Source organism: Mastigoproctus giganteus, chromosome 2 (genome assembly GCF_048544385.1).
Source record: "Mastigoproctus giganteus isolate SK-2022 chromosome 2, ASM4854438v1, whole genome shotgun sequence".
NCBI lineage: Eukaryota > Metazoa > Arthropoda > Arachnida > Uropygi > Thelyphonidae > Mastigoproctus > Mastigoproctus giganteus.
The window spans coordinates 166,658,108-166,671,757 of NC_143576.1; the positions used below are offsets into that span (position 1 = coordinate 166,658,108).

Genomic DNA, 13,650 nt, shown 5'->3' on the forward strand with positions numbered 1-13,650 from the left:
CAAACTTTTGGATCAAGAATTGTATTTGGTTACAAATCAGTGTCACTCATTAGTGATTGTTTATTGTACTTTTCAATTTAGTAAATCTGAAAAGTGCTCATATGACTTTTCTGACCATCTCTAACCATTCCTTTAAAATTTGTCAAAGACTGACACTTTTCTACCAGTAAGTTAACCAAAGACACCAATATGTAAACACAATTTTTTTTTTACTTCAGTGGCATGCACCAATTGATATTTAAAAATAGTTCTTTTTAGAACTCTATTCTCTCTCTCTCTCTCTCTCTCTCTCTCTCTCTCTCTCTCTCTTTCTTGATAGGAGGGAGGGAGAGAGAGAGAGAGGGGGAGTCTATTACACATTCATCCGATTATATCGCATTTTCAGCTGCTTAAAACCACATCTACATACAATACACAAGGCTAACACATCCACATGATTAGCACAAACTGAGAGGAAGATTATGTTCCATGACAAAATATGCAAATAAATATATATATGGTATGCATAACATCGTCACTATGAACTTCATGCTGTTTTTATGCTTAGTTGCTTTCAATTGCTGTTTCATGCTGTTTTTATGCTTAGTTGCTTTCAATTGCTGTTTCATGCTGTTTTTATGCTTAGTCTGATTATATTAACATTTTCAGCTGCTGAAAATCATATCTACAAACCATACACAAGGTAAACATGCTACCTTCTTCAGATTTTATAATACATGGAAAAATCTTGCATTTACATCTTCTAAAATTTTATGCCATATTTCTTTTTGCATCTTAATGAAAGCCATTGTTAATAAGCTTTACACTGCACAACTGCTAACTTTTGACTTTCAAAAAGCCAAAGATCAGGCATTTATAAGCAGGAAAATGGTTTTTTTTGCGGAAACAAACTCGCCCATGTTGTGGAAAAAATACCATAATTAACCTAGAATTTCTTTTGTCTGTCTGTCGATTTCTGTTTGTATATTCTACTAGATATCAACTGTTTTGATTGTTTCAAGAAAGATACTGTTGCATATATTGCCCAATCTATTCAAAAATGTTGGTTCAAAGTTCATAAAAATGGCCCTGCTAAACTTGATCGTTAGGAGCATTTCCAAAGTTTCACCAGAAAGAAATGATTTGAACACAGTTTTTTATTTTTTTAACCAGCCTGAATATTCTCTCTTACTGTTATGAGAAACTGTTCAATTGCCAACCAGGACTCAGAAACATTTGTTATATTTCACGTGTCTTTGTGTACTTGTCATTTTCTCAAACAAGGATCACTGTACATAAACTCTTTCTTCGCTCATAACAGTCTAAGTTCTCACATGGGAACTACAAAACATCTACTGCTTCATTAACTTCTTTAATGACACCAGGAAGCAAGCTTGCAATATTGCACTGTCAACCAATACTGTAAAAGAATAAGAGAAGATTATCTCAATATGATACACAGTGTTCTACATATCATATTGAGATAAACGTCTCTTATTCTTTTACAAATACTGAACGTAGAATGTATTGAGCATCACAGCTCTGGTTTATATTATCACTATTAACCAATGAAATTTGCGGCATCCAAGCATTTATAGGAATGTTTTTTTCAATGGTTACTTAAACAGTACTTCTTCAAAGAACAAAAAAAAAAAAAAAAAAAAAAAGTTTTAGTAAAAAAGATGGACAAACTTTGTTACCAGCCATATTATAATGGTGAGATGTAGAAAGACAAATCAAGTAAAATAAAGAATAAATTCTCTGTTGTAAATTCAGAGAGTTGGCAACTATGCTGGTGCCAATTTCGTATTCTTGGAGCTTTAGACTAATGCTTTATTTTTGGAGGGATGGGGGATAAATTTTTATAGTTAAGCCAGTGTTCTGAAATATTCACCACACCAAACCAGACAAACATGCTACCTTCATCAGATTTTACAACAAATGGAAAACCTTGTATTTATGTATTGTAAAATCATGTAAAATTTATGTATTGCAGATAGAAGCAAACAAATTAAAATGTACATACCGTAACCCACTGTTTAATGCTCATCAGCGTTTGCTGATTAAAGAGAAGGTTTTTGAGACGTGCTAATGGGCCTTCAGCATCTACTGCTCTACATTTCTGGAACACATCACAATAACCCTGAAAGTCGTTACAAGGGGAACCTGGACGAAGCTTTATTCCACTGATGCTTTTCATTTTATCAATTTTGTATGTACTCCTACAACTATTTGGATCACCTATAAAGCATACAATAAAGCACCTCTTACTGTTAAGTTGAAATACTGCAAAATGTACCTATTAAATTACAAGTTTGACTTTAAACACAAAACATTAAAAGTATGTCCAATTTATCATCATGGTGTAATATTCAATACAAATAATACTCCAATTCTATATAGTATTTTGTAACGGTTATATCTATATTATAACAGGCAGAACTGTGATCATTTTATTTACTGTTGCTGTGACAGTGAACATAATAATAATGTATATAGAGGAAATGCATACTACTTGTATTATTTGTTTAATGTCAGAAGCAATCTCACAAGACTAACTTTCAAGATCTTTAAGATATAACTATAGAATTCATTTTCTAAAGGAATAAATAGAGAGAAATGAATTTATGATGCCAGAAACTCAAAACCTGAATATTTATCCTTTTGCACACATCTACCCATCCTTCTTAGATGACTAGTTAGGCAATTTATTGTTGCTTTTCCACAACAGTTTGGTTCTGTTCTCAACTTGTGGACTCTGCATGGTAACTGGACTATTAGAATTAGTCCAGTATTTCCATCCTTACAGTGGGCACATCAACACCATGCATTTTCAAGAATGAAGCATTCAAAAATTTCATATCCTACCTTGATCTAGGGATAAATAGAGAGAAATGAATTTATGATGCCAGAAACTCAAAACGTGAATATTTATCCTTTTGCACACATCTACCCATCCTTCTTAGATGACTAGTTAGGCAGTTTATTGTTGCTTTTCCACAACAGTTTGGTTCTGTTCTCCAGTTGTGGACTCTGCGTGGTAACTGGACTATTAGAATTACTCCATGTATTTCCATCCTTACAGGGGGCACATCAACACCATGCATTTTCAAGAATGAAGCATTCAAAAATTTCATATCCTACCTTGATCTAGGGATTTTCGAGGGCCATATTCATATACTGTTTGTTTAGAGACAATTAAGATAGAATCAGTGTTAGGTTCAAAGATAGTATGCATGTCTAGGGACAAATTAATAACTGTACGATTTTCATTTACAGAGGGTAAAAAGTCCACAGTAAAATTTTATGGTATTGTTGATGTTACCAAGTATAACTAACAGCAGTTAAAATGGATATAGTTTTCAAAAGGAATGATGTATACTTTGAACAAGAAAAATTGCTAGATCTTATGTATTGTTATTTCACTGCTCAAGTATTAAGCAAACAATACAAACAGTAACAGTGGTAGCTTCATGCTATCCCCATACCAAAGATACAAATGTGCAAAGCATATAACAATGAAATTACTGAACCACATAAGCAAAGTCCTACAATTAAATTGGCAAATTTTGCTGAATATACTCAATTTGAATTCTGCAAATGCATTGAAACATGAGAAGCTACTTTCACAAATTGCTGAAAGCATATGACAAGATCAGACATGACAAACTAATTAAAATTCAATATAACATAGGAGTAAATTACAGAACATAAGAATCATATTTAATACTAGAATCACAAAACCAAAGTTAGGAAAGTAATTGTAGAAAAGGATTGCATGGAGGTTAGGAGAGTGTGAGATGAGGTTGTATCTTCTAAGTACCTATAATTCAAGAACAAATAAAAACTTTCCCTTGATTCTCCATTCTCAAAAAAAGGAAACACATAACAAGCCAACAACTTTTGCTATCTAAAGTCATTCTAGTCAGATGATAAAACTAAAGAATTCAGATCAAATCAGATGAATCTTGTAAGTAGGCAAGATGAATCTGGAATTCAGACTCAGAGCTCTGGAGTGTTAATTTGGCCTACACTGCTATATAAAAGATGGTGCCTATGAAGAATCAAATAGGCTAGCAGTTAATAATGAGAGGGTTTTGTAAATGACAAAGACAAGACTTAATAAAGATGACACAGAGGAGAAAATTGGCATACTGCTAATTTTTGACCCTTGAGAATGTGATAGATATTCTCTTAGGTATGACAAGCTTTGCTTGCTACCTGGGAGTCTAAAATGCTGATGGAACTGATATTCAGGTGACACATGGATCAAGTCAATCAAAGACTGGCCATTCTGCAATAATCAAATCCTCTACTTGTGCCATAACAATAGTGGGACTGTTGGTAACCCTGGATATAACTTGCATGTTCAAGACCTGAAATAAAGCACCCAAAATGCTGGAGTTGACCACCCAGGTGTGAACCAATGTAAGCAAGGATCAAGGTTCATAAGATGTGACGTTCACACCACACAGAGGTATCCCCACCCTATGTTAACAGACAGTATGTTAACAGACAGTAAACTAAGTGGTAATGACTCACTGGCTGGTGCAATAACAGTACTTTGCTTACTGGAGGCTTTAAGCAGTGAAACCCATATTTGGTCAAGATGAATTTCTTCCATCATGCAACATGATTTCATTTGAGGCTATTATGGGTACCATGGAGAGACTGAATAGTCTACATTTCAAGGGTACAGCTAAAAAACAGGTTCACAGGCTGACTACCTAGATAGCCCACTGGATCGGACCTATTAGTAACTCTAGGATTACACACTAGCGTTAGCTAGTGTACAATTTTGCTGACTCTACTAAGCCAGCTAGTGACTGGATGGAGTCGGAATATTGTGCATGCGGGTGGCAGCATTGTCAAGGCTACCTTATGTCAAGCAGCTGGGTATATTCTTGCCACCTTTTCTTAATACTGAATACATCATGAATACTTGAAATAATAGAACAAACTTATAAATAATTCCTTGTCCATTTCAAAAAATATACGTGGTCCTGGTTCCAATCTCAATAATGCCCATTTCCACTGACATCAGAACAACTGAGATGAACCACTGTTCATTTCAGTTGTCCTAATTATTCACTGTACGATTCCTTTTGTTCTTGTGCAAGTGTGTTCGTGTCAAACGGCACCAGGGGTTCCCCCCATCTCCGCCTACTTGTGCATATGTCTGCTCTGATATTCGCTGTTGGAGATTCAGTAATTTGGAATCTCCTCTTTTTGATCTTCTCTGGCTTAAAATCTCTCTGTGCCATTCTGTCAAATTCATCTGTTGCCTCTCTCTCATTCTCCAAACTCCACCAATCGCTTGAAACTCCAACTTCCTTTCTTTGAAACTTCGTTTTCACAGTCCAACTTTCCTAACAGTGAATTTTTTTTTTTTTTTTTTTTTTGGGGTTTTAACAAAAATCCCAAACCTGAGAGGTATTAGAACTTACAATACTTAGTACCATGCATGTGTTGAAGGTTGAGATGATGAAAGATGTTTGTTGACATTAGACTTGAACTTCTGTAGATTGTAATTTTCAGGAAATACATATGAAGGAGGGTTGTTCCAGAGAGCAGAAGATGAATGAATAAATGAGGAAGAAGAAAAGTTGGTTCTGTCAGTTTGAGATTGGACAGTAAAAGGATGTTGACTGCATATGTTCGGACTGCTTTGCATGAGAAAACAGGAATTATAGAAGCTGATAGAGAGATATATGATCTTGCCTAAAAATCAGTTATCGAAGATATGCATATCAGCAGAAGAATCTTTTTTGCAAGATATAAGACAGGACTGTTTTAGAATCACTGAAATCAACTAAGTTATCTTTGCCCCTCTGAAGAATTACCCGCAGATTAGCATTTAAGGAATTGGAAGTGGATATTCGAGAAGTTGAAGCTGTTTGTGCAGGGCAAGGTTTCTAAAACTCGAAGGTGGAATGCAATGTGCTTATCATCAGCAAAACTATGGATAGGATTTCCATTCAATGGAAAAAAGGTCATTAATATTCAAGAGGAAAAGAGTGGGAGCAAGAACTGAACCTTGGGGAAAATCTGCATTAGTGGAGAAGTTAGAAGACAGAGAGCTGTCTGCTATCACCTACAGTGAGTGGCCAGAGAGAAAACTGGATACCCAGTAAAAAACAATTGGCAAACCATAAGATTGGAAACTTATTTAGACCTTTATGCCAAATACAGTCAAAAGCCATTGAAATTTCAAGAGCAACTTCTTGAATTTCACTAAAATTTTCCATTGAATTTGTCCATATGCGAGTAATGTAAGACAGAATATCACCAGTGGATCAACACTGATGGAATCCATACTGGCGATCGTTGATCGGAAGGTTTCTAGACAGTTTAATAAGAGATAGAGATTTCCATATAGATAGAAAAAAGGATTTCCACAACATTTTTTATATGTTCAGAAAGAGTAGAAGTAAGTGCAATGGGACAATAAATGGATGGGATGGATTTGTCACCCTTTTTAGGAACTGGCTGGATGAGTATATTTCCAAGCAAAAGGGAAAATACATAGCTTTGGGATGAGATCAGAATGCTTGATTACTATTTGGAAAAGTGGCAAGCTTTCTCTTCTCAGCTTGTTCAAAACCTAGTTTGGACTGATTAATAACTGCTTTAAAATTGTTGCAAGCTTTGCTGTTGGCAGAAAATAAACCTGGAGATTTGGATATAAGCCAATTATGATATGCAACATTCCTCTCTTGAACAGCCTCAGCACATTTATTGGAAAACCAAGGTTTAGATAAAGGATGAAATTTTAGAGTGGAGTGTGGAATAAAGGATTTCACCCCTACAGAAATATTTTCACTGACACAATCTGAGCAAATATCGATGTCAGATGATTTTAAACAGTAATCCGACCAAGGAAAAGAAGAACCTTGCAGATCATCCCATTTTGCATTCTTGTAATGGAAAAAAAAAAATTATGAGGTTCAGATTGCCATTAAGAGAAAGGCTCCATTGGAAAAGAGACCATCATCAAATTGTAATCTGAGGTGCCTATAGCATGATTCATCTTGACTCTGTAATTAGAAGGGTTGTTTTTGAGAAAAATATTAAGCATGCTGGCTGCATGGTTAGGATTGTCTGGTATTCTGGGAGGTAAATGAACAATCTGTGTGAGGTCATTAGTAATTTCAAAAGCCTTATCAGCATCTCAACCAGCTGGGTCTGTGTGACAAGAAAAACAAAGATAGTTGGAGTTGTAAACATTAAAATCACCAAGGAAAATGACCTCACTATTAGGAAAGTTGGACCGGAGAAAGTCAAAGAGTTCCACGCGATTAGTAGAGTTGGGAGAATGATAGAGGCAACAGATGAATTTGACAGAATATAGTAGATTTTAGGCCTAGTAGAGAGGCATATGATGCAAGAAAGCAAGCTTATGCAACATCAGCCAAAAAAAAAAAAAAAACACTCCTGTTTCACTCCTCCGTTCGTTCGAAATACCTGTCCAGCTGAGCCTTAAATTTATTTAGGCTATCAACTTCCACAACAAGGGATGGAAGTCTGTTTCACCAACCAACTACCCGCTGGCTAAAGGCAAATTTCCGCACATCTATCCTACATCTGTCTTTCCTCAATTTGAATTTATGCCCTCTCAGGTGATTATTCTGAGCAAGAGGAAGAATCCCATCGGCAATGTGCATGCTCAAACCATTCAAGGCTTTATACACCTCTATCAGATCACCTCACCAGTGCCTAGTCTCCAGACACTGTAATTTGCAAAACTTAAGCCTTTCTTTGTAAGAGCAACCCTTTGTTCCATTTGCTAATCTTGTTGCCCTTCTCTGTACTCGTTCCAGCAGCTCTACATCCTTCTTGAAATGAGGCCTCCAGACCTGTATACAGTACTCAAGGTGTGGCCTGACCATTGCCTTATACAAGGGAATAATCATCTCCTTATCCCTGCTAGAAAAATTCCTGTATATCAATGACAAGACATCATGAGCTACTCTTGCAGCCCATCTGCACTGCACAGAGAACTTCATATCTGCCTGCACAATTACCCCCAAGTCCTTTTCATTCTCTACCACACACTGAGATTAGAACTGAGCCACGTATATTTGTGAAATGAACAAGGAAGTGTTTAGAAGATTTAGATCTTTTCACAGATAAGTTTCTTCTATTAGTTTAACAATTCATGGTGTATTCAGAAGGAAGAAAAGGTGGCAAGGACTGCTGTATGAAGTAATATGGCATACACATTTGACCTAATGTGAGCTCAACAATACTCCCCTCCACACACACACACTATTCGGACTCCCTCCAGTCACCGTATCTTTCTCTGCATCTAAAAAACTGGGATTTCTCTTTTGCTTTGTGATTTCCTTTTCTTCTAAACAGCTACCCACTCTGTACAAATCATAATTCTGCCCTACCATGGAATATTGTCCCCACATCTGGGACAATGCTCTCACAGCCTCTCTCACACTTGTAGATCTATTCAAAAGAGGTCAGTTAGGTTGATTAATGACCCATCTCTTAGAAAGTCCCTCTCTGTGTCACAGTTTTTCTGTTTCTGCTGCATGGCTTTTCTATAGATGCTTCCATGGGCACTGCTCTTCTGAATTTGCTTCTATAATTCCCATTCTCTCTTCCATCTGAACACATGCCATACCATCAGCATCCTTTTACTTTCCAACTTCAAACTTACAGAATCAAATTTTCTTCTTTCTCATTTATTCCTTCAACTTCTGTTTTCTGGAACACTTCCCTTCACAAATATTTCCTAAAAATTACAATCTACAGAAATTCAAATATAATGTCAACATGTATCTTCTTTCATCTTCTTAACCTTCAACCCACACATGATACTTAGTACTACAGGTTCTATTACCTTTCATGCTTGGGATTTTCAAAAAAAAAAAAAAAAAAAACCACTACAGACACTTCAGAGGAGAAAACTACGAAACACCAAAAATTGCAGTGGAGTTCTAGAGGAAGAGAAAGAAGGGGGTAGGTGGATGGATCAGACAATGCCAAGAAAATAATCCTTAATGCTAGAGACAGAGAACAGTGGGGTTTGCTGGCTGCCATCTCCCCGAGATGGAACTTACAGAAGAAGCAGCAGCAAGCTTCACGAATATTGTAGTTTTAAATTTAAAAATATTACATTTAATAACGAAAGGGTTGGATAATTAACAAAAAAACTAGAAAGTTCCAAAAATCAAAATGCAAGTTGCTTGTAGAAAGTGGGAGGGGAGCTCACCATGCAGAACAAAACTTTCATCCATGAACCAGATGACATAACTGGGCTGGAATAGTAAGGAGACGTCATGGAGTTCTAAGTTGAATAATGGGGGGGGGGGCAGCAGGTAGTAAAGGCAAAAGAACAAAGAATAGGTGTCTGTATCCAAAAGGTCAGAAAGAGAAGCGACCTTCTTCTCTCCAATATTTTGTTCCGTTTCCAGTAAAGTTTTCACCATGTCTAATCTAAAGCTGCAAATGGAACGAAAGTTACAAGCAAGTCAGACTAATTTCAGGAAAGGAGACAACAGTAGTTTAAGATTCTACATGACCTCTATCAAATGGATATTTGGCACAGGGAAGACAAATACAGAGCTACATAAATCCTTTAAGAGCATGCACAAGAGCACACACACTCAAGTAAGAAAATAAAGTGAGGAAGAAAAAGAGGAGGATGTCAAGAAGTATGGATGGCCAATTTAGAAGAAGAAAAAGATGGCATGGAACAGTTATAGAGTGATGAAAAGTACTGAAACCTAAAAACTGATTTGTAATATTCAGGTCTTAGGTTACCTCTCAATACTGTTTGTGATCTTTAATTTTACACTACTTCAAGATTTCTCTTGGAAGGCCTTCACCCAAAGACTATAAATTCTTTCATTTACTGCTGCACCAGTACATGCCTCATATTGTGTTCCAGAATAGTCTCCTGTTCCACAGTTGTCTTCTGGCTTCAACCACTGTCACTATGACTTAATATATGGCTCCACTCTTCTTGTCCTCTCCCCTCCAAGTTTTTTTGGTGGAGAAACCCACACCAAGCTAGTCCTGGTATGGGTTTCTCCACAAAGTTCACCTTATACTCTGGCATATACAGAATGTATGTACATGTTTTGAAGATTATTGCAAATACAAAAGTTAATTTACATTCTTAATTGATTGAGATGGGGCATTAAGCCAAACATATATGATTTTTCCCAATAATACAGAGACTACACAGGGATTTTCCCATAAACACAATATTACAAACAGTAATTTTTTCCTGATCATCAAAAATATCAGACAATATTTTGATATTATCCTATTTTAGGTAGTTATTGGTAAATACAATATTTAGATCATTAGAAAAATGTTAAAATATTCAATGCAACAATTAAAATGTAATGCTTACTTCCACTTGAAGTTTTACTTATATGAATAGGCTTTAAAAATAACTAAGATGAATTCTTGTCTCTCGAATTTTTTTGGCCTTCTTGAGGCTTCATACATTGAGTTTTCTGTTTTGTGTGCCCTTCCAGGGCTCCATCTTTCTTGGGGTGGAGGCAGTGAAAATTTTGTCCAATGCCAATTAAGTGGAATCCTGTTTTTTCAGTACAGAGCTTCCTGCAGTATCTTGAAGCATTCTCCAAACTTCTACTCCTTTTACCACTTCATTCAGGGACTGGATGATTTATTCAAATAATCTTTTATGGCTTCTAAATGCTTGAAAACTGATTCAAGGTTCTATGCTTTAAAAGATCTTAATGAAGGGTGTTTCTACTTCATTTCCAATCCCTTTCTTCTAGCTGAATTTATCCAGCTGAATAAGATCCCCTAAGGAGCTGCTGGAGCCACAGCCCATATCAAATTATTAAATCAATTTAACTTAAAGATAAATAAATAGATTGCAAAGAAACTCTAAAAAAAATTTTTTTTAAATATTTATTTATTTTAAATAAATAAATTCAAACTGAAATTCAAATAAAGTCACATCAAACAAGAGCCTTGAAGCATGGAATAACACTTAGGAGTTATCCAAAGCATCAAGTTTCTATCCGTACCTCAAGAATGGTGAGCCTTCTACCATTTAGCCTTAGAACTCACTTCCTTTAAAAAAACAGCAAGTACAAACTTTGAAAAAATATTTAAAAGTTATGTGAGGTAAAAAGTCTTCATAAATTATCTTTACATTGCATAAATTTCCCCTCTCAAGCAAGCATGGCAATCAGTTTAATTGGAACAATGGAGAACGTCATGGAGGCATGTCTCCAGATCTCCCACAAGAACACAAATCTGGCTCCATCAAGTGCAGTTACCTTAGCCTGGATCTTAAACCACATTCAATCAGCAAGAAGCAAGCATAAAGCCCAAACTGGAGCAATGGCCTATTACCTATAGCCTGAGAAAGATGGCAGGAACGTATGTCACTTTTCCTTTCTCAAAGTTGTTCCAACATGGTTCATATATTTATTAGCCTGTTGCATCCTGTCTCAAATGGTACATGTCCAGAGCCATACACCACTCCACTGGCAAGGCACAACTGGATACCCAAAATTGGCTATGGGAATATCCCTCCTTATGCCATAAATCAAGCCAGTATGGATCACAGGATACTCTCCAGATGATATATTCTATGCATCGGTATCATGTAGTAAACACTGGTTAGGCTAGAAGAGTGAATTCCTCCTTATGCCGTAAATCAAACCAGTATGGATCACAGGATGCTTTCCAGATGATATATTCTTTGCATTGGTATCATTCACCAGGAGAGTGAATCTCTGAGTAGAATAAGTGCTTCTTTATCACACTATTAGTAACGCTTGTACACTAGGCTGGAGAGACATAAGTGACCAGGAAAACAAATAAACATTTGTATAGAAGGCTGTTGTTGTTATTATTTGGTTTTTAGGAGCATTAGCAACTAAGGCCATATTGCTCCGGGGGATATGCCGTGGTCATTCCCTGACCTTTCCGCATCCTCCGTATTTAGTAGTCACGGGCTCGAACCCCAGTCTAATCAAGAAGCGTGTGCTACACACTGCCGCTCCTACTCACCCGGCTACAGAGGCGCCTGTATAGAAGGTTCAAGGTGCACCCTTTTATACAGTTGGAAACTTCATTTGAGGCTCATCGGTGATATTTATGACTTCAGGGATCAAGAGTTACTTCCAAAATTGTTTTTGACTTTGAACTCCATTTGAAGCAGCTACGGAGAAGCAACCATTATCATGGATGTTTCACCATAGCTGCTTCAAAAGGGATTATTTGCATAGTTGCTTCGCCATAATGCATTATCACATTTGTTGCAATTGAACAGAGATTTTTTGGCCAAACATAGAACTCTCAAATACAGCAATCTCCAATTCACCAAATATAGCTCCATATGACTTTTTATTTCCTAAAAACCCTGAAGGGTGTTGATTTAATAATAATCAAATTTTAAACAGAAAAAACGTGGCTTAATGTTTGGTGAATTCAATATCATTGGGCTGCACATGTTGCCCCAGAAGGACACTATTTTGAAGAGATAAAGAGTCTTCATAAATTATCTTCACATAGATTTGCCATTTGCCTGTTAGTATACCTGTTAATACATCATAGCAGCTCATACTTTCTGGCCAGACCTTGTATTATGAAAAACTTTAATGTCAACTGGATACCAATAGTTTTAAAAAAAAAAACAAAAAAAAACTTACCTTTATTCTGACAGGCAACTTCACACATTTCTTCTGGTTTTGCACCATGTGAATCTGTAAGAAAACACTCTTCCATTTCATATTTCTGACATATAGATCCAATACACTCTCCACTCCAGCATACTTGAGTACCTTCATTGCACACTGTTTTGTTGGATTTTGGTGTGGGAACAGGACATTCCGCACCACGTCCAGTATCAAACAATTAAGGATAATAGGGCCATATTAATCAGGTTGTAATAAATAAGTGATGAAATGGATCTAAATTCTTAGAGTGAGCTGGCCCCTTATGTTAATTATCATGTTTGAAATAGATTCAAATATTAAATTTAGTGCTAGATAAATCTATCCCATTTTTCAGTTTTGAATAGGTTAAAATAATGAAATAAAAAAAAACTAATCTACTTCTTTCTAATGATGGATAACATCTATTTTCATAAAGCAAAGATGGAAGTCTGTTGTATCTGTATAGAATATACTGCTTGGCTATTTAAAAAAAAAAAAAAAAAAACATACTTGCTCATTGTCACTCTCAATGCCCACTCACACAGATTAAGAGGTTAATGTTTGGTTTGTCTGGGAAGTAAAGGCCTACCCACAGAAATAATTATTCTATATAGTAATGTGAGAAATTTATGATAAAATAATAGGTGCATTTCCCTTCACTGCTCTGCATGGCAATCAGTGTTTGGTACTCAAGAACAGCAACTTTCATTGTAGATTTTGTCTCAAGAATGAGTTTAAAGGAAGTTAATAAATTAACAATTGAAAGATTCATAGTGCATATCCAATGATGTATGGAAATTATAAATATGAAAAAATGTACGTACAAATGAATTTTTCTGGAGAGAATGGTTCACCAAATACAGTCGGACCTCTATATAATGAAATTGATCATTTGCTTGAAAACATTCATTAAACAGAAATTTCGTTATAGAGAAATTTGACCTTTTCAACAATAAAAAAAAAATACTGTAATTCAACATTCAGAAATATGTAAAAGATGGGAAAT

The 13,650-nt window shown here is 35.9% G+C and overlaps 1 protein-coding gene across 2 annotated transcripts in view; it reads right to left on the minus strand.

Annotated features, from left to right (window-relative positions):
- The window catches only part of kuz (zinc-dependent metalloprotease kuz), a 265,140-nt gene that overhangs the window by 24,534 nt on the left and 226,956 nt on the right, over positions 1 to 13,650 (minus strand). For both annotated transcript variants that reach the window (XM_090389623.1, XM_090389622.1), the window contains 2 exons: positions 12,639 to 12,832; positions 2,006 to 2,220 (listed from right to left, as the gene is read on the minus strand). In XM_090389623.1, the coding sequence (XP_090245749.1) occupies positions 2,006 to 2,220; positions 12,639 to 12,832 (409 nt within the window). The remainder of the gene's footprint in view (positions 1 to 2,005; positions 2,221 to 12,638; positions 12,833 to 13,650) is intronic.